At 39.0% G+C, this 22,472-nt stretch overlaps 1 protein-coding gene across 2 annotated transcripts in view; it reads right to left on the bottom strand.

Annotated features, from left to right (window-relative positions):
- The window catches only part of FER (FER tyrosine kinase), a 467,773-nt gene that overhangs the window by 421,191 nt on the left and 24,110 nt on the right, over window positions 1-22,472 (bottom strand). For both annotated transcript variants that reach the window (XM_061424535.1, XM_061424536.1), the window contains one exon: window positions 5,858-6,125. In XM_061424535.1, the coding sequence (XP_061280519.1) occupies window positions 5,858-6,064 (207 nt within the window). In that variant the 5' untranslated portion in view covers window positions 6,065-6,125. The remainder of the gene's footprint in view (window positions 1-5,857; window positions 6,126-22,472) is intronic.

Here is a 22,472-nt window from a genome sequence, read left to right as displayed (position 1 = left end):
TGAAAGGGTGAAGGGGCCAATTATATGCTGACAGATGATAACAAGACGCTGTGATGAGCACTCTACAGTGTACACCAGTTTTACTGGAATTAAAACAAACAAACCAAAAAACTATCCTAACAAGAAAAAGAGGTAGGAAGGAAGGAAGGGAAAAAGGTTAATTCATTTGTCAAAAAGGGAGAACAAGTCTAAATAACTATGTACTTTGTAACAGAGATTCAAAAGATATGAAATAAAAAATGACCAAACCTCAGGGAGAAACAGACAGAGTCACAATTATAATCGGAGGTTTCAACACCCCTCCCAATGACTGATTGCTAGGGAGACAGAAACGAGTAAAGACACTACTATCGACCGTCGTGACCCGTCCTGTACAGCAGTGCAAACAACAAGCGCAGAGCATAGCATGCACGTGAAGAGCCACCCGGATGGAGCACACGCTGCATCATGAGACGAGCACCCGTGAATTTAAGAGGCTTCAAGTCACGTAAGATTAGATCCTGGAAGACAATGGCACTAAATTTGAAATCAAAATCAAAAATATCTCTTAAAAGAAAAAACTTCTTGGAAACTAAATAATAGACTTTAAAAGACTACATGGGTCAAGGGAGAAATCAAAAGTGAAACTAAAATGTATTCTGAACTGAAAAAAATGAAAATAAGCATCAGAGAGTTTTTTGAAATGCAGCAAAAACATTACTCGGAGAAAACTGAGAACACTACAGAAGAAGATGGTCTTAATCTCAATTTCTACTTTATTAATTCAGAGAAGAAAAAGAGTAAATGAAGCCCAGGTTAAATGGGAAAAAATTAACTGATTGCAGAGCAGAAGTCAATGCAACAGAAAACAGAATATCAAGAGAGACAGTGAATGAAATAAAAGACTGGTTCCCAGATAACATCAGTAAAGCTGAGAAATCTCTAGCCAGTCTGATCAGGGGGAAAAAAAGACATAAATTACCAATGTCAGGCATGAAAGAGATAAGACCACTACAGATTCTCCAAATAGGAAAAAGACAATAAGGCAAAATAATAAACAACACTAAAAATTAATGGACAACTTAGAAAAAAATGAACAAATTCCCAAAAGGCACCAAAGTTCACTCAAGAAGAAAAAGATAATCTGAATAGCTCTCTATTTTAAAAATTAAATTTATAACTAAAAACCTTCTCCCAAAGAAAACTCTAGACCAAGATTATTTCACTGGTGAATTCTATCAAACATCTAAATCTAAGCAAGAAATAAAACCAATTCTACATAAACTTCTTCAGAAAATTGAAGAAGAGAAAATACTTCCCAACTTGTATAATGAAGCCAGCATAACTCTGATACCAAAACCAGACAATATTAAAACAAAAGGGACTCTAGATCAAAATCCTCCAGCAACACTGATAAAAAAAATTCTCCAAAAACTAATTTTTAGCAAATTGAATCCAGTGATATAAAAAAGGGATAATACAAAAAAAGATGAAGTGGGATTTAATGCAGGAATACAAGTCGCATTTTGTTGTTTGTTTTTTTTTTTTTTTAGCAATCATCAAATGTTTCAAACACCTGAAAATCAATGAGCACATTTCAACATATTATTAAACTGAGAAGAAAAACAACATAATCATCTAAGCAGAAGAAGATAGACCAGTTGACAAAATCCAATGTTAATGAACAAAGTCTTAGCTAGGCAGGAATAGAAGGGAATTTTCACAAGCGTATAGAAGACATCTACCAAAGTTAACATCATAACAAATACTGAAAGACAATGCTTTTCCCCTAAAATCAGGAACAAGACATAGATGTCTGCTGTCAATACTTTTATTGAATTTTGCACTGGGGGTTTTAGCTATTGTTAGAAGGCAAGAAAAATAAATAAAAGGCATCCAAATTGGAAAAGAAGAACTAAAATTCTCTTTGTTTACAGATAATATAATCATCTGTGTAGAAAAGTCAATGGAATCTACAAGGAAAGGGCAAATAAGTATGTTTTGCCAAGTTTACGTTATGAGATTGACATATATAATAACAATGAACAGTGGAAAACGGAAAATTAGGAAAAATGCTACTTATAAGAACATCCAAAAATATGAAATACACATAAATCTGAAAGGTCTATACACTGACAACTGTAAGATTATTCAGAAAAAGAAGATACACCATGTTTATGGTATATATATAAAGTTCCAATATAATATGGTGTATTGTAAAGCTCCAATACTGTTAAAATATACATTTTCCTGAAATTTACCTATATATATATATATATATTTAATGCATTCCAATAAAAATTCAGTAACCTCTTTTAAAAAAATTGATGAGTTGTTCTAAAACACATATGGAAATGCACAGGAATTAAAATAGTCAAAACAATTTTGGGGGAAAAGAGCACAAAGAGAAATTACACTATATAACTTTGAGATTACTAGAAAGTCACAGTAATCAAAATAGTGTTACTGGTGTCACGGTAGATAAAGAAATGAATGGAACAGATCAAGTGTGTACAAACAGACTTACTCATTATGGTCAACTGATTTTCAACAAAATGAAACAGTAATTCAATAAAGAAAGCTTAATCCTTTCTAAAAATGTTGATGGAATAAATGGATATCCATTAACAACAACAACAACAAAAAACTGACTTTAATCTATAACTTGTCCCATATACAAAAATTAACTAAAAATGGGTCATAGACATAAATATAAAAATATAAAACTTCCAGATGCAAACACAGGTGAAAACACCTTTGGATCAGGCAGATTTTTTTTTAGATATAACGTGAAAAACCTAATGAGCTAAAGAAAAAATTGATATATTGAACTTTACTTTTAGGTAGAATAAATGATGCATTTTCAGCATTAAGAGGAAAAGCTGACATACTCCTTGTTTTTCTTTGGGTTTCCTACCATTGTTCAACCGTTATCTCTCAAGCATTCCTCTTTGAAAAGCAACACTACCCACTTAGACCACTTCCTCTCAATCTATCACCCTGCCCTAGCCCCCTTTTCCATGCCCCACATTCTACTGCCTTTTTTCATCATCTTAGCATTTGTCTCCATCTATGGACTCTGGGAGTTGGTGATGGACAGGGAGCCCTGGCGTGCTGCGGTTCATGGGTCACAAAGAGTCGGACACAACTGAGTGACTGAACTGAGCTGATTCCTCACCTTAATACCTGACACTTCAATGCACACGTTGATGATTCCTCCTTTGTCCTGACCTCACAAATCCTGTATCTTCTTACCCATTAATCCTATCTCTTGTTCCTTCCAGTACCTTACTTTCCTAAGGAGTATAATTCCAGTTAAACATAGTCAATAAAACAGATGGCTATTTTTCCACTCCTTTCCAAAATCCCACTGAAATACAAGATAAAGTATAAATTTACAATCACAAAGAAGCTAGAAAAGGCAACAATCACAGATAAGACATGCCAATAAAAATGTTAGAAAATATTATAAAAGCAGGAAGGGGTAACTGAGTAGCATCAGGAAAAGCTGAAACACAAGTGTTCTACAAAGTCGAGGTCAAGAAGAGAAGGCCTTGTGACAGGAGGGGGAACTGGAGGAAAAAGCGTGAAGAGGCCAAGCTTCCAGTAATAGGACAAGTAAGCGCCAGGAATGGCACAGCACGGTGGCCGTGGGTCACACTGACGTATGAGATGGGACAGCTGTTAAGTGAGTCCATTCTGAGAGTTCTTATCCAAAGGAGAAACTTTTTCTACCATTTTTAATGGGGCTTTCCTCGTGGCTCAGCAGGTAAAGAATCTGCCTGCAATGTGGGAGACCTGGGTTCCATCCCTGGCTTGGGAAGATCCCCTGGAGAAGAGGAAGGCTCCCCGCTCCAGTATTCTGGCCTGGGGAATTCTCCATGGAGCTGTATTAGTTCATGGGGTTGCAAAGAGTTACAATCTATTGCAGTAATCATTTCACAACAGACATAAACCATCACGCTATATACCTTAAATCTATACAGCGATGTATGTCAATGATATCTCAATAAGACTCTGGGGGGCAGGGAGAAGAAAAGACCCACCTACAGGGCCAGATAACTCCAGGAAAGCCCGGGAACTGGAGAAAGCTAAATGAAGGAAAAGGAGAGGGCGCTGAAACAGGAGGATCGGTTCAGGCTGCATAAGGAACAGCCAGAATTCTAGGGCCTATTGCTCAGCCCACAGACAGGCAACTATTCCTCCCCCAGAGCAGACAGAAACAAGCAGGAAAAATTAACCAGAGAGACTCTGGATGCAGAGACACCAGGCAGCTTACCAAACCAGGAGGATTAACTAAAACACGACTCTCTGAACACCCAATCTACTTTCTCTACATATTCCCGTAACAGAGTAGTCTAACAAAATACAGGACACCAGGTAAATTTGAATAGCGGACAAAAAATAGTCTTTAGTGTATGCATCCCTAGAGGAGGAAATGGCAGCCCACTCCAGTGTTCATGCCTGGAGAATCCCACGGACAGAGGAGCCTGGCGGGCTACAGTCCGTGGGGTCACAAAGAGTGGGACACGACTGAGCGACTGAGCACTCCGAGGCTATGCATTTCTCATTGTTGCCTGCAGATTTAACTGGTGATCTATATTTTAATTTGCTACATCCAGCAACCCTACCTTCAGACTAGAACCTAGAGAAATGTTCTTCAGGGAAACTCACTGGCCCAGGAAAGGAAGTTAAAGATATTCACATTAGGAGTTCTCAGCGAAATCAAAGGTCCTTCCCAGATCACACACCACACACACAATCCCCATAAGAAACAGAGCTTCCTCTACAATCTACTCAAATCTTAAGACCCGTGAGTGCAAGAAACACACTAATTCTAACTTTCTGAAGTAAAATAAAATTTTCTTAACTTTGAATACATACAGTGAAATGTGAAGACAATGGAAACAGCAAAAATCCAAGACTATTAAGGTGTGTAATATTTCATCTTTTATGCCTTCAAAGGATAATGAGCAGTACAATATGGACCTTTATTTTTATAGCCCTTAATTTTTAATTTTATATATTTTATAAAATGAATAATAATAATATAATCTTTAAGTTAAAAAACCATATTGTTTATTCAAAGAATTTTACGTGTCATTAAATCATCAGTATATTAGCATTTTAGTAATGAAATGGTAGCAAAAAACACCTACACATTACAATATTCCATGGGACTATACTAATGACTCACAGAAGAATTCAAGGAAGGTGCATTATAAAGAAAGTTTGTGCCAAAAGGATAAAACAGCAGGGCGCAAGGGACCCAAGGAAGTAGGGTACTTAGGGAAATAAAATTTTAAGAAGGGTTCTCAAAGCTGACTAATCATTAGAATAATCTGGACACCTATTGGGGAAAAAAAAGATTTCAAAGCTCAAAAATTTCAGACCTAATGACCCAGAATATTGGGAGATGGACCCAAATCTCACAGTTTCTGAAACTTTCCCCATGTGATTCTGATGGTCAGCAGGAGTTTAGAACCACTGCTTTAGAATGCTGACTTCAGTGTGCTTATTCAATAGTATGGCACCCCACTCCAGTACTCTTGTCTGGAGAATCCCATGGATGGAGGAGCCTGGTAGGCTGCAGTCCATGGGGTCGCTAAGAGTCGGACACGACTCAGTGACTTCACTTTCACTTTTCACTTTCATGCTTTGGAGAAGGAAATGGCAACCCACTCCAGTATTCTTGCCTGGAGAATCCCAGGGATGGGAGAGCCTGTTGGGCTGCCGTCTATGGGGTCACACAGAGTCAGACACAACTGAAGCAACTTAGCAGCAGCAGTAGCAGCAGGAGCTTTCAATAGTATTATCTATTTGCTTTAAGGACAATTACGAAGCTACAGACGAAAAATGATGAAATTATTCTTCTTACCTTGGATACATTGCTGACATAATTCATTTGGATAGTACTTTCCTTATCAACTTGATTACAAAGGTTCTGTAAAGTAGATGCATATTCTTTATCACTTTTTATTCTCAGGGCCATGAATTTCTTCACTGTTTCCAGTAACCGTAATTCCCAGTCTTGCAATTTTAACACAGCTTCGTGTGAATTCTTCAGGTCACTCCCAAACCCCATCTTTGTAAGGCACTGTCTTATCCTCCACACTGCACAACTGAGCCTTCTAATCAGCACATATCTGTGTATGTAAACAAAAGGAAAAGAATCTTAAATCAAAAGCAAATTAATCTTCAAAGCAAAGTTATGGCCCATTTTTTTAGAGTGAAAAAAAAATCACTATAACTGAATGTTTTCCCCCAAAGATCAGGAACAAGATGAGGATGTCCAGTCTCAGCACTTCAACTCAACCTGTTCTAGTCAGTACAATGAAGGAAATGAAACAATTTCCATTGAAACTGGGAAGGAAGAAATGAAACTATATTTATTTACAGATGATATGACACTGTATCTAGAAAATCCTAAGAAGTACAATTTTACGAGTATTAGAACTAATAAATGAGCTCGGTAACATTACAGGGTACAAGATCAATATACAAATAGCAACTGTATTTCTATATTCTAGCAATGACCAATCTGAAAATAAAATTTAAAAACAATTCCATTTACAACAGCATCAAAAAGAATAAAATATTTAGGAATAAATTTTGCAAAATAAACACAAAACTTTACTCTTAAAATTATAAAACACTATTGAAAAATGCAAAGAAAACCTAAATAAATGGAAAGACTCATGTTAATGGATCCAAAAGACTTAATATTGTTAAACAGGCAATCCTGTTCAATTTGATCTACCAGTTTAACTCAATCCACAATAAAATCTAAGCTAGCTTTTTTCTTTTTTTTTTTTTTTGCAGAAACTGATAAACTAATCTTAAAATTTACTTAGATATGCAAGGGAGCCAGAACAGTCGACCAAACAAAAAACCAAAACACCATGAAGAAAAAGAACAGAGTTGAAGGACTCAGAATTCAGTGCCATGTCTATTCAACACAGGGAAAAAAGTCTTCTCTACTACAGATGCTGGGACGATTGAATTCCACATGCAAAAGACTGTGGAATGCAGTCTGCCTTAGACCATATACAAAAAAATTAACTCGAAAGAAATCACAGATTCAAATAGAGCTAAAACTGTAAAACTCTCAGAAGAAAATAAAGCAGTAAATCCATGACCTTGGCTCAGACAATGGCTTCTAGATATGACACCAAAAGTACAAGAAACAAAATAAAAATATATAAATTTGGTTTCATCAAAATTAAAAACTTCTGTACTTCAAAGGCCAACATCAAGTAAGTGATAATGCCACAGAACGGGAGAAAATATTTACAAATTATGTATCTGATAAGCAGCATCTACCTGGATTATACAAAGATTTCTTAACATCAGTAACAACATAACAAACTAATTAACATGGGCAAAAGACAGATATGACTAGATATTTCTCCAAATAAAATTTATAGATGCCCACTGCTGCTGCTGCTGCTAAGTCGCTTCAGTCGTGTCCGACTCTGTGCGACCCCAGACGGCAGCCCAGCAGGCTCGCCCGTCCCTGCCATCCCTGGGACTCTCCAGGCAGGAACACTGGTGTGGGTGCCATTTCCTCCTCCCACATGAGAAGATGTTCAGTCTCACTGGCCATTAGGAAAATGCCGACCAAAACCACAGTGAGACATCATTCCGTATCACTAAGATGTCTATAACAAAAGGATAGATAATAGCAAATGTTGGAGACTGTGAAGAAATCAGAACCATCATATGTTGCTGGTAGAAATTTAAAATAGGCAGTTCCTCAAAAATTAAACACAGAGTTATCATATATGACCAAGAAATTTCACTCTTAGGCATATACTCAAGAGAAATAAAAACATATGCCCACACAAAAACTTGTATATGAATATCTGCCAAATAGTCATCAACTGATGAATGGAGAAATGAAATATAATGATACAAGGAAACATGATTTGACAATGAAAAGGGATTGATGCAAGGTACAGCACGGATAAACCTCGCAAACATTCTATGTGAAGATGTCAAACACAGAAGACTGACACGCTGTCCTGTCTTCTTACATGAAATGTCCGAAATCTACCTTTAGAGACATAAATCAGACTAGTATTTGACTAAAGCTGGCAAATGCGGGAAGAAATGAAGGGCGACTGCTAACGGGTAATGGATTTCCTTTTGCGGTGAGAAGAGTGCTCCGAAATTGATTGTGGCAATGGCTGCACAACTCTGTGAACAATAAAAGCCACTAAATTGTACAATTTAAATGGGTGAATTATTCAGCATGTGAGTTATATCTCAAAGTTGTTTAAAAAATCACTAGAGCATAACTTATAATCATCTAAAGGTCAGTGGGGCTTCCCTGATGGCTTAAGGACACTCCTTAAGGACGCTCTTCCACAGAAGCAATCACCACTGAGGAGTCTGTGTCTTGGTTAACACCACCATTAATTAGGAAATGTAGAATAGTTAATGGGCTTCCCTGGTGGCTCAGCTAGTAAAGAATCCGCCTGCAATGCAGGAGACCCTGGTTCAATTCCCGGGTCAGGAAGATCCCCTGGAGAAGAGATAGGCTACCCACTCCATTTTCTTGGGCTTCCCTGGTGTCCAGATGGCAAAGAATCTGCCTGTAAGTGGGAGGCTTGGGTTCAATCCCTGGGTTGGGAAGATTCCCTGGAGGAGGGCATGGCAACCCACTCCAGTATTCTTGCCTGGAGAATCCCCATGGACAAAGGGGCCTGGCAGGTTACAGTCCATGGGGTCACAAAGAGTCAGACACAACTGACTGACTAAGCCCAAAGGTCAATTATCAGAAAATTACCCCCAATCTATTCCTACTTGTTTGATATAAATCCCAAGAACTATGATAGAATTTATTTTCCGCTCCAGCCTCCTAGAATTTCAGGCAGTGAATGTTTCAGGGTCAGTTGTAAGAAAGAAACAAAACACATCTTTAATTTTTAGGTCTGGCTCACATCAGAAGTCAATTTAATTGAGCTGAAATCCTCTAGGCTAATCAGAAAAAAAGAGATTTTTCGCTCTCACCTCAGTGATACACATTTAAAATGATAAAACTGTGACTTTTCCAAATAGGAAGCAAATTTCAATCTTCTCCCAACTGAAAACTGTTCAGTTTTATACTCAAACAAGTCGGCAGGGGTGGGTGGGTAGGAGGGAAAGATGGTGGGAAAATATACTTCATCAAAGTTTCCAAAGTAGCAACCAGGACACTAAATGGACCTTAACATAAATAAGCCAATACAAGTAACTGACTTATCCACTTTAATATCAAGTAGGAGAATTCCAGGGGCTTCCCTGGTAGCTCAGTTGGTAAAGAATCTGCCTGCAATGCAGGAGATCCCAGTTCTATTCCTGGGGTGGGAAGATCTCCTGGAGAAGGGATAAGCTACCGAATTCAGTATTCATGGGCTTCCCTGGTGGCTCAGAGAGTAAAGAATCCGTTTGCAATGTGGGAGACATGGGTTCGATCCCTGGGTTTGGAAGATCCCCTGGAGGAGGGCATGGCAACCCACACCAGTATTCTTGCCTGGAGAATCTCATGGACAGAGGAGCCTGGCGGGCTACAGTCCGTGGGGTCACAAAGAGTCGGATACGACTGAGCGACTAAGCACAGCACAGGATAATTCCAGTCTTTTCACTTTGTACGAAGTGGCTTAAAAAATGTACTTTGATAAACTGTATCAAAAAAATTTTTTGATAAAAAAGAAAAATTTTCCATTATTTTACGTATAGCTCAACTAAATCTCAGTGAAGACATAGTCTATCTCATACCACATTTTCCATGGAAGAATAAGAAACATTTTTTCCAGACAAAGAAAGGTGAAACATTTTGCTTTTTAAGAAACTATTTCTGAGACTGTGGTTCATTTTATTCTGTAACTTAGAATAAATATCACTTCTGCTTCTAAATGCATCTAGCTGTGGTCTAAGCTTTGACAATAATTTTTTTCTCTCATTATTAGGAATTTCAAAAGAAAGATGAAGAGCTTAGATGAATAAAAACGGAAACAGAATCTGGCAGCTGAGACACACTCCAGCCCACACTGAGGGCTTGCTTATCTACACCAACATTTTAGGTCAGGGCAAATATAAAAGGATTCAAAGTATGGTACCATTCCTTGAAGAATGACAAGTAAAGAATTTTTTAAACAACTCCATAATTAACTGATTATGTCTAATTATTAAATTAGTAGAGATGATAAACGGTTTAGGAATTAAAGGAAATGGTATCCGACAGATAATTATTCCATAGATGTCAAACAATGTATGTAAGACTATTCAGTTCAGTAGTGTTTAGAATTTTTTTAAAAACTGTAAATATTCATTAAAAGGAATTGACTACGTAAATTACAATCAAAGCTACTACATTTGACTGTAACTGAGAAACCGTTTGAAGGGAGTACCATTCAAATCTAGTCTATGTGAGTTTGCTCAGGACTCAGTCTTCACAATGTACGCAGTGGACGTGATCGTGGCACACGAGCCCAGTGGAGTGCCATTCAGCCCTAACACAAAAACGAGAAAATCCGCGAGTGGATCTGGAGCCATCATCAAGAGCTATTACCAGAAAAAAGTAAGATACAGAACTAGGTTTGTTTACATTGTACAAAAAGAAAGCAGAAAAATAGAAATTAAATGTACTTGTAAGTGCACAAAATATTTCTAGAAGAACACACAGCGGCTGCGACACAGGAATGAGAGGAGACTTTCATCATATGCCCTTCTGAACGTTTGAAGTTTGTTTTAAGTGAACATACTGATACACAAAGATTAATGAATTAAAGAATTTTTGCAAGAATCCTTCAAGCTAGGTGTCAACAGTACAAGAACCAAGAACTTCCAAATGTACAAGGTAGGTTTAGAAAAGGCAAGGGAAACAGAGATCAAACTGCCAACATCCAGTAGATCATAGAAAAGGCAAGGGAATTCCAAAAAAAACTTCTGTTTCATTGACTACACTAAAGCCTTTGACAGTGTAGATCACAACAAACTGAAAAATTCATAAAAGTGACGGGATTACCAGACCACCTTACATGCCTCCTGAGAAACCTGTATGCAGGTCAAGAAGCAACAGTTAGAACCGGACATACAACAATGGATTGGTTCCAAATTGGGATAGGAGTATGTCAAGGCTGTATATTGTCACCCTGCTTATTTAACTTATATGCAGAGTACATCATGAGAAATGCTGGGCTAGATGAAGTACAAGCTGGAATCAAGATTGCTGTGAGAAATATCAATAACCTCAAATATGCAGATAACACTACCCTAATGACAGAAAGTGAAGAGGAATTAAAGAGCATCTTGACAAGGGTGAAAGAGGAGAGTGAAAAAGTTGGCTTAAAACTCAACATTCAAAAAACTAAGATCACGGTAAGTGGTCCCATCACTTCATGGCAAAGATGGGGAAAAAATAAAAACAGTGACAGACTTCATATGTTGGGCTCCAAAATCACTACAGACGGTGACCAGCCATGAAATTAAAAGACGCTTGCTCCTTGGATAAAAAACTATGACAAACCTACACAGCATATTACAAAGCAGAGACATCATTTTGTCAACAAATTTCCATACAATTAAAGCTATGCTTTTTGCAGTAGTTGTGTACAGATGTGAGAATTGGATCATAAAGAAGGCTGAGCACTGAAGAATTGATGCTTTTGAACTGTGGTGTTGGAGAAGACTCTTGAGAGTCCCTTTGACTGCAAGGAGATCCAACCAGTCCATCCTAAAGGAAATCAACCCTGAATAGTCATTGCAAGGACTGATGCCGAAGCTGAAACTCCAATACTTTGGCCACCTGATGCGAAGAACTGACTAATTTGAAAAGACCCTGATGCTGGGAAAGATTGAAGGCGGGAGGAGAGGGGGATGACAGAGGATGAGATGGTTGGGTGGCGTCACCGACTCGATGGACATGGGTTTGAACTTAATGCGGGAGACAGTAGAGGACAGGGAGGCCTGGTGTGCTGCAGCCATGGGGTGGCAAAGAGCAGGACACAACTGAGTGACTGAACAACAACCCAAAAAGGTTTGATGAGAAAGAGAAAAAAACTAATGAAAGCTGGAGTAACCCAGGAAAGTTTCCTAGAAATGGCAAGATATGAGCTAAGATTTGAATAATCATGATTTAGATTATAAAAGATCAAAAAGGAAATGTATTTCAGGAAGCAATATAGAGAAAATAAGTGAATAAGGGGTAAAGTAAGAAAGAAATGTCTCCAAAATCGAGCTGAATGTTGCAAACAGTGGCATGCCGATTGATCTCTTGCTCTTCTAAAGTTAAGGAGACTAATAAGGCTCCAACCCCTTAGTCACTGGTGTTAAGGCCAAACGACAAAGTCATGAACGTGAGTATTAAATGATTACCTTGCTGGTGCTAGTTATACAAGTGTGTTTGGTTTGAAAAATTTCCTAAAGCTCAGCATCCGTGATTTGTGTACTTTTCTATATGTATGTTACAGTTAATTAAAAGAGAGAAATATAGATTTTAATATGGAAGCTAGGTATAAAATAGGTTGATGAGAGCAAAAATATAAAAAAAGACATAAGAAGGAAAATTAATAAGTCATTATAGCTATACAGCTTGAGAAATGAGGATCTATCATTGACAATGTCAGTGAGAGGTAAAAAGGTACCAGGCTTGACCTGATAAATGGATTTAAGGAAGAGACAGATGATACAGGACAAGTTTAAGACTTTTATAAGAAATGAAGATAATATCAAAAGAAATGGAAGAATGACAATATGGAGCTACTTTAAAGAAAATACCTTCATTTCAGCAGGAAATAAATGCTTAGGTAAAGCATCAAGGCTAGACGATACAAATCTGAGAGTCAAGTGCTTAAAAGTGATCAAACTAAGACTGAATGTTGACAGAAAAGCAGATCATTAAGGACAAAGCCCATGAGAATCTGTCAGTGGAGGAACTAGAGGAAAAAAGCCAAAGGGTAGAAATTAGGTAGGCAGAAGAATAAAAGAGGTTTGACAGTTACAGACACTGAGATTTAAGAAAAGAAGTTGTTAGCAATGTCAAATGTCAGAGAGAGATACGAAAACTACAGAAAGTCATTATTAGAATTTTCAGGTAAAGCCATCATAGTAAAAGAAGTACTTCAGAAGCTCCTACCGCCAATAACAAACAAAAAGAACAAAAGATCGTTAAGGAAAAAAACAAAAATTTACACAAACCATCAGCAAGTAAAGGAGTACAACTTCACGCCACAAGCTTCACTACACAGTTTCAAAGGGAAAAAAAGGGAAAGTCCTGGCACTCTAGGCAGCATGCAAATGTGCCCCAAAACTACCCAACTTCTAGAAGAAATCCTGAGGAGTCACACTGGATACCCCAACATGAAAAGAGGCAGCAGGGACCAAATAGGCCCACCAAGGGAAAAATCAAGAGAACAAAGAAGCAAGCTTCTCTGGACCAAGACAGGACCTCAGAAAAAATGCGAGGGCAGCCTTGCCTTGCCATTTTCCAGGGCCCTGTGAAGAACTGGAGGATGAGGTGAAACCCAGGAGCGCAGGATGGTTAGTGGACTCTCAGGAGACAGAGAGTCTCTCAGGGCTCCAGACAAGGCCAAACTCAGTCCCAGCCCATACCACCCCAGCCCTCGATCACCAGGCTTATATCACAAATAAGCCAAAGTCAAAAGTAAGACCTTTTCATCTCATGGACAGAGGAGTATAGTGCGCTACAGACCACGGGCTGCAAAGAGCTGAACACAACTGAGCGACTGAGCACGCAAAAGGAAAGCCTGGCTTCTGATCCAGGTAACGTGGCAGAGGCCATCTTTCCCAGGTCCGCCCCACCGAACACAGCTGTCAACACTGGGAATAGCAAAAGGGACAACCAAAGAAGAACCTGAGAAGTCGGGGGAAAGGAGGTAGAGTCCTTGGGCCCCAGGCCTGGGAGAACGGCAGAGGCAGAGGCAGGGTATCCTGGGCTCCCTCACCCAACAGGAGAAGGTGGTCTGTCCCTGGCTGCCCACCTGCTCGTCTGGGAACAAAAGGCCGTCGGTGAAGGCCAGCTCCCCGGGGATGCTACGCGGGTCCCTCTGGCAACATGGGGCCAGCCAGCACCAGCAAGACAGACAGACGGCGAGCCTCCTCAAAAATGAACAGCCAAGAGAGACATTCTCCTTCCCATCAGGGCCCAAGAATCCCCCTTTCGGCCAAGAGAAAGGAAACACGGCAGGAAGAACCAGTGATGGGGACCCGGCCACAGCAAGAGCCCACAGCAGTCCTCTCCGCCCCACAGGCCCCAGGTTCTCCTGGCCCCAGAAACTCCGGAGCTGGTGCACGGAACTGGCCAGAGGGCTGAGCTGCAGTAGGAGGTCCCGTCCAGGAAGCCCCTGCTCCCTGCGAGGCTAGGGTGCTCCTCTCCTGCCCAGAGGTGGCAGGGCAGCAAGGGGCACAGGGAGGAAACCTGATCTCACTCCTTCCCTAACCAACCAACAGCCAGCAGCTCAGCCCAAGAAGAACGTCCTCTACTCCCTCAAGCAGCACCAGCAAGGACCAGCGGGAGCCCTCGTGACACCAGATCAAGCAAACAGAAGTGACAGCATGAAGACCCTGAAAACGAGCTGTCGCTGGAACCACAGCCCACGAGAACAGGCCAACGACTGCATGCTAAATCTAAACACCGATGGACTGCCTGTAAAAATAAAAGATTGAAATAGGCCCCAGAGTCTCCTAACCTAACAGACAAAACATTGAGGCTTCAGTTGAAACTCACGTGTCATATCAAGAACCAAGAAAAAAAAATTACAGTTGAAACAAGATAAACAACTAATACCAACATCAAGATGAATCAGATGTCAGAATTATCAGAAGAGGATTTTTAAATCCAACACCATAAGAAACTCTTCCACAATCAGTTATAAATTCTCTTAAAACAAATGCAAAACAATAGTTATAAATTCCCTTAAAACAACTGTAAAAATAGGAAATCTAAGCAAAAAAATAGAAGAATTTTTTTCAATATACGGACATTATAGAAATTAAAAATGCAATAATGGGAATAAAAAACCTCACTAGATGGGCTCAGGAGTAGACAACAGAGGATACAGTGAATGTAAGAATACAGGAATAGAATTCAATCAATCCAAACAGAAAGAGAAAACAAACAGAAAATAAGAATAATAATAAAGCCTTGGGGACCTGTGGTACAATAACAAAGACCCAACATTTGGGGACCTTCCCTGGCATTGACGTGGCTAAGACTCCACACTTCCACCATAGGGGGTGAGGGTTCAATTTCTGGTGGGAGAATAAGATCCCATATGCCATGCAGCCAAAAAATAAATAATATTCTAAAGTCTTAAAAAAATGACCCAACATTTGTATCATCTTGAGTTCCAAAAGAAGAGGAGGCAGTACGGCTGAAAAGAGTATTCAGAAAAATATGTGATTCTTCACAAGTCAGAAATCAAGACAGTGTTTTATCAGTAGAGGACAGACAACAGATCAAGAGGAGAGAGGAGAGAACCCACAAACCGACCCACACAAACATGTTCAACTGTTCTTAGACAAAGGTCCAGAAGCAAGTCAGCAAAGAAAACAAGCCTTTTAATAACGACACTGAAGCGACTAGGTAACTATAGGCTAAATAAAAGGGAACAAAATGAACCCTGACCTAACACCATACACAAAAATTAATTCAAAAGAATCATAAACTTAAACATAAAACTGCAAAACTTTCAGAAAAAAGAAACAGAAGCAAAATCTTCAGGATCTTAACCTAGGCAGAGTTCTTAGACTTTAAACAAAACACACAATCCAAAAAAGGAAAAAATTGATAAACTGGGCTCATCAAAAGTAAAAAGGTTGCCCTGTGAAAGTACATGTGAAGATGAGAAAAAGACAAGCCATAGACTGGGAGAAAATTGTGCAAACCACGTATCTGACAGAGAACTAGTAGTACCTAGAATTCATAATCTCTCTCAAAATTCAACATTTAAAAACAACAATCCAACCACAAAATGAGAAGATGACAGACATTTCACAGAAGAGGGTATAAAAATGGCAAATGAACACATGAAAGGGTGTTCAACATAAGCCAGCCCCTGGGGAAACGCAGTCAAACCACAGTGGGATACACTTCACACCTATCAGAATGGCTAAATAAAACATGGCAAGACCAAATGCCTGTATGGATATGGAAAAACTGGGTCGCTGATTTGCTACTGGTCAGCAGACAAGAAGTGGTACAGCCACTCCAGTTTCTGATCAAACTTTAATTCAACACCGTATGACCCAGCCATTGCACTCTTGGGCATTTATGCATAGAAATGAAAACACATCCACAAAAAACCTGTACCCAAGTGTTCACAGCAGCTCCGTCTGGAAAAGCCAAAAGCTGGAATCGGCACAGAGACCCTTCAACTGGTGAATGCATACAGTGGAATACTACCCACGTTAAAGGGGAGCAATCTCTTGACACAGACAGCAACTTGGATGAATCTCTAGGAATCCTGGTGAACAAAAAAGTCAACCCAACAGTTATATACTCTATGATTCCATTTATATAACATTCTTGAAGTAAAAAATCTTCGGAAAACAACAGATTAGGGGTTTAGAGTTTATGCCATGGTTTAGGGTTTAGAGTAAGCGTGGTTATAGAAGGAGAATACCAAGGATACCAGAAGTAGTGCTGGAACTGTTCAGTATCTTGGTGGTAGTGCCGGATAGGTCAATCTAGACTGGTAATAAAACACTATAGAGCTTAACAGACACACAGCAAAGGAGTGCAATTACAACTGGAGAAATATATGAATAAGGTCAGTGGATTATGTCAATGTTAATACGCTGGTTGTCATAGTTTTACTAAATTTTACAAAGAGGGGAAATGGGACCAAATATAAAAGGATTATTATTTCATATGATTGCATATTAATCTACAATTACCTTCAAAGTTTTTAAAAAAGTAATGCCGGACCTCAAACTATTGGTTAGGGGAAGAATAATAACGTGGAGAGCATGTCACAAACTTAGGTACTTTCTTCCACAAGTCATAGGGCAGAGATGCCTATGTCAACAACAAAGAAGGCGAAAAACGAAAAATATAAGGAAATTATACAGTCATGTTGCAGACAAAAATTACGAAGAAAGACACAGAGCAGGTGGGGGTATAATACAGACTTCTTTGTAATCTAAGTTCCGACTGGGCAAGGAATAACTCTGCTCTCTTCCCTCACTAAGCTCTTCAGTGCTTGAAACTGTGCCTTGCATGCTGCTGCTGCTAAGTCACTTCAGTCATGTCCGACTCTGTGTGACCCCACAGACGGCAGCCCACCAGGCTCCCTCGTCCCTGGGATTCTCCAGGCAAGAACACTGGAGTGGGTTGCCATTTCCTTCTCCAATGCATGAAAGGGAAAAGTGAAAGTGAAGTCGCTCAGTCGTGTCCAACTTTTAGCGGCCCCGTGGACTGCAGCCTACCAGGCTCCTCCGTCCATGGGATTTTCCAGGCAAGAGTGCTGGAGTGGGGTGCCAATGCCTTGCATAGTACACAATAAAAATCTGGTACATGAACTAACTGGTTGCGTCTCCCCTGCCTTATACACACATCTCCACATGCCCTACAATCCACACTTAGCCCTCTTAATTCTTTAGGATACTCAATGATTCTAGATATTAATTCTATCATTACTTGTAATACTAAGTATTACGTTTACAACCCTGATCTATACTATAGGTTAGAATTCAAATCCCTTTGCCTGGTAATCCAAGATGGTCTCAGATCGCCTTCCACCCTCAAAAGCAGCATCACAACTTACTACCTATGGTCTCTGAGTGTCTCACAATCATACCTCTCTGCCTTTGGAGATGTTCTTCCTTCAGTCTAAATGTTTTTGTCCCTTGTCCACCTGGAGAATTACCAACAACTAAATTGTAAAGCCATTTTTCTCTATGAAACCTTCTCTGACCATCCTTACAACCCTCACTACCCAGGACAATTTAGGTGTTCCTTTTTCTCAGCTCTCAGGGATCATGTATGCACATGTGATTAATATAACACTTCTCACAGTATAATTATTTATTCAGGTGTATCTCTCCCATCATACTATGATCTACATGAAAATAAGAATATTACATATTTTCATCTTTCTATCACGGGGGCTAATATTACTACTCATATGCAATAGGCATTCAATTTATCAAATAATTGCAAGAGCGAATTCATTTTTTAAAAAGATTTATAAATGAGATTTTAAAACAAAAATTCCTATAATTTAGTGGATACTAAGCACAAATCGGGGCTTCCCTGGTAGTTAAGTCATGAAAGAATCTACCTGCAAAGCAGAAGACTCAAGTTTGATACCTGAGTTGGGAAGATCCCATGAAGAAGGAAATGGCAACCCACTCCAGTATTCATGCCTGGAGAATCCCGTGGACAGAGGAGCCTGGTGGGCTGCAGGCAGGGTGTCACAAGAGTTGGACACGACTTAGCAACTACACCACCACCAACTACAAGTCAGGCAGAAATAGAGTAATATACAAAAGGACATGCATGTTATTAGCAAAGATGTTCATTTTAAAATACCATCTTTTTAAAAGGTAAAACTAATAAAAATCCTAAAAAACTACTGACTTTTAGACTTATTTAAATCTTTCTTATTTAATGGTATTCAGTTTGGTATTTAGGATAGAGTAAGTTATCTCGAATTTTCAATTCACCATAAATAGTGATTAAAGACTTTAAAAGAACCATTAAAAGTTGCCATATTTTCAAAAATTAGAATTTCATTCTGTATAAAATACATCTATAAATATATACTGCTTAGACAAAAACTGACATTATTAAACAGCAAACTATGAAATACCTAGGTTCTTTGGGAGGACAATGGAATTCCAATGGCATATTTTATAAGGATGTGTGTAAGTATCTAAAATGCCTCCTGATTTTCAACTTTTGGCTTCACAACTGGCAATGTGTTTTTTTTACATCCTCTAAATACACAGATGAAAATAATGTTTTTATATAGCATAAGGAAATTTTAATCTGTATTTAATACTTCCTTTGAAGTAAGGGGAATTTATTTTAACACAGATGGTATATTGTAGTCAAAAATATTTCCTTAAATATTTCCTTTCTTAACACTGAAAAAAAATCAAATATACCATGGAAGATATGCTTATTTAGAAAAATCAAAAGATAAGTGAATAAAAGCTGTGTAAAGAATCAGGAAGCCTTTCATTCTTCACCCAAGACAGATGTTCACAAGCTAGAAGAAATTTAACAGAGTTTGAATCTATAATCCTTAATTAATAAAACCCATCAAATCAGTTTATGATTCAAGTTACTTTATCAGAATATGTTTGCTCATTGATAAAGACTATAAAACCATTAACCAAAGAACAAAAATAATTACTTAACGGTATTTCTTACCTTTCATATGCTTCAATACTGACAGAAGTCAGACTATCTGAGCAGAATTTTAAGCTGCTTGCAGTAAGACAGAAAAAAAGTCACAAAAAGCCACCGAGTGTGCAAGTAAGAACCACAGTCACAAACCAAAAGCTGACCTCACGTGAATACAGAACAGGGTGCTTCTTCAGAAGCAGTTAAGCAGGCAGAAATGAATGATCACCAGAGTTTAACTACAAAGACAACATCATTCATTACCAGTTAATATATACTGACCTTGACTGCCTTTCAGATATGGATCCTAAAACTTCTCCTACACTTTCCTTATTTCAAAGTGTCGCTTTAGATTAATTCAAAATAAACGGTGCTTTTTTCTTGCTGGCTTTTAAACTTGTATACCTGTGATGGATTCATTTTGATATTTGGCAAAACTAATACAATTATGTAAAGTTTAAAAATAAAATAAAATTAATTAAAAAAAATAAAAATAAAATAAAATTTAATTGTTTCCTGGTTTTTTAATTGCAGTATAACTGCTTTACAATGTTGTTAGTTTTTGCTGTACAAGGTGAATCAGCTATGTACAGCCCCTCCCTCTGAGCCTCCTCCCACTCCACCCAACCCTTAGGTCACCACAGAGCAGGCGCTGAGCTCCCCGTGTTACACAGCAGCTTTCCACTAGCCATCTATTTTACACACCGTACTGTACACAGGTCAGTGCATCCAACTGAAACTGCAGGAGATTAGCAGACCGCCTGCTGGAACAGCGTTAACAGACAAGGATGTTTCATTGAGAGAGAATACTGAATAAATTTCTGTTTATTGATTATGCCAAAGCCTTTGACTGTGTGGATCACAATAAACTGTGGAAAATTCTGAAAGAGATGGGAATACCAGACCACCTGACCTGCCTCTTGAGAAACCTATATGCAGGTCAGGAAGCAACAGTTAGAACTGGACATGGAACAACAGACTGGTTCCAAGTAGGAAAAGGAGTACATCAAGGCTGTACATTGTCACCATGCTTATTTAATTTATATGCAGAGTACATCATGAGAAACGCTGGGCTGGAAGCAGCACAAGCTAGAATCAAGATTGCCGGGAGAAATATCAATAACCTCAGATATGCAGATGACGCCACCCTTATGGCAGAAAGTAAAGAGGAACAAAAGAGCCTCTTGATGAAAACGAAAGAGGAAAGTGAAAAAGTTGGCTTAAAGCTCAATATTCAGAAAACGAAGATCATGGCATCCGGTCCCATCACTTCATGGGAAATAGATGGGGAAACAGTGGGAACAGTGTCAGACTTTATTTTTCTGGGCTCCAAAATCACTGCAGATGGTGACTGCAGCCATGAAATTAAAAGACGCCTACTCCTTGGAAGGAAAGTTACGACCAACCTAGATAGCATATTCAAAAGCAGAGACATTACTTTGCCAACAAAGGTCTGTCTAGTCAAGGCTATGGTTTTTCCAGTGGTCATGTATGGATGTGAGAGCTGGACTGTGAAGAAAGCTGAGAGCCGAAGAATTGATGCTTTTGAACTGTGGTGTTGGAGAAGACTCTTGAGAGTCCCTTGGACTGCAAGAAGATCCAACCAGTCCATTCTAAAGGAGACCGGTCCTGGGTGTTCTTTGGAAGGAATGATGCTAAAGCTGAAACTCCAGTACTTTGGCCACCTCATGCGAAGAGTTGACTCACTGGAAAAGACTCTGATGCTGGGAGGGATAGGGGGCAGGAAGAGAAGGGGACGACAGAGGATGAGATGGTTGGACGGCATCACTGACTCGATAGACATGAGTTTGGGTAAACTCTGGGAGTTGGTGATGGACAGGGAGGCCTGGTGTGCTGCGATTCATGGAATCTCAAAGAGTTGGACACAACTGAGCAACTGAACTGAACTGAATAAATTCTGTGTGAGGTTATAAACAAATGAACAAAATGTTCGCTTTGAAATTAACTTTTTTTTTTTCATTTTAAAAATGTATTTGAAATACTGATATTTAAAATTATTTGGGCAGAGCAGGATTATTAACAGATTTTTTTGTGTGTTTTAAGCTAAACCAACAAGTATTTATTGAGTAATCATAGGAGTGATACTGTTAGGGATGCAAAGATAAATAAAATCCTGGATTACTGGCCTTCAAACAAGTTACGATGTATTAAGAACAAATGCAAGGAAGCCTGGCTCTGTGGTAAAGAATCCACCCTCCAGGCAGGATGCAGGTTCAATCCCTGGGTTGGGAAGACCCCCTGGAGAAGGAAATGGAAACCCACGCCAGTATTCTTGCCTGGAAAATCCCATGGACAGAGGAGGCTGGAGGGCTACAGTCCAAGGGGTTGAAAAAGAGCTGAATCTATTTGCCAGCATATTCCTCAGTGCCGGGAATACCAAAATGCATAAAATTACAGCCCCTAGTCTCAAGAAGCTCACCACCTACTAGGCGTAACAAACAGGGAAACAAACAAATGCCATACAGGATTAAACCGGTTCACAAACACAGGTCGGTTATAAGCTCAGTGGGGATACATCCAGAGACCATCAGCGAAGCCTTCACAGAATATGAAAGCCTGAGGTACAAAGTACCTGAGGTACAGCTGAGAAGAGCACTCAAAAAAAAACATCATTTCACAATCATAGGTGTGTCATGCTGTACACCTTAAACTCATACAATGCTGCATATCAATTATATCTCATTAAAGCTAGAAAAACTATCATTAATTTAAAAAAAGAAAATCAAAAAAAAAATAAAAAAAGAAAATCCCTGGCAAGCCTTGAGGAATAGTCATGAAAGGAGCGCAAGTACACGCACGTCTCTCTGCAAAGGTGTGCGTAGGAGGAGGCTTTGGAAACACTCCTGGGTTGAAATCCTAACTTAACGCGTCATAGCTGAGTAACTGTGCATTTTAATTAACCTCCTAAAAGATCTTATCTTTAAAATAGGGACAGTAATACTGAGTTTGCAGGGTTGTTGTGAAGATCAGAAGAGATGTATTTAATATGCAAGGCTTTGGAGAGATATTAAGAAGCAGTCATTGCTAAGAAATCATGAGAGACAAAGCTACACAAAGAACATGGAAGAGCAGGTGATGGAAGAGGGCTCCTTTCTAAACACAAGTCTGAACACAA

The sequence above is a fragment of the Bos javanicus genome, chromosome 7, assembly GCF_032452875.1.
Source record: "Bos javanicus breed banteng chromosome 7, ARS-OSU_banteng_1.0, whole genome shotgun sequence".
Classification (NCBI taxonomy): domain Eukaryota; kingdom Metazoa; phylum Chordata; class Mammalia; order Artiodactyla; family Bovidae; genus Bos; species Bos javanicus.
This window is presented reverse-complemented; position numbering and strand designations above follow the sequence as displayed.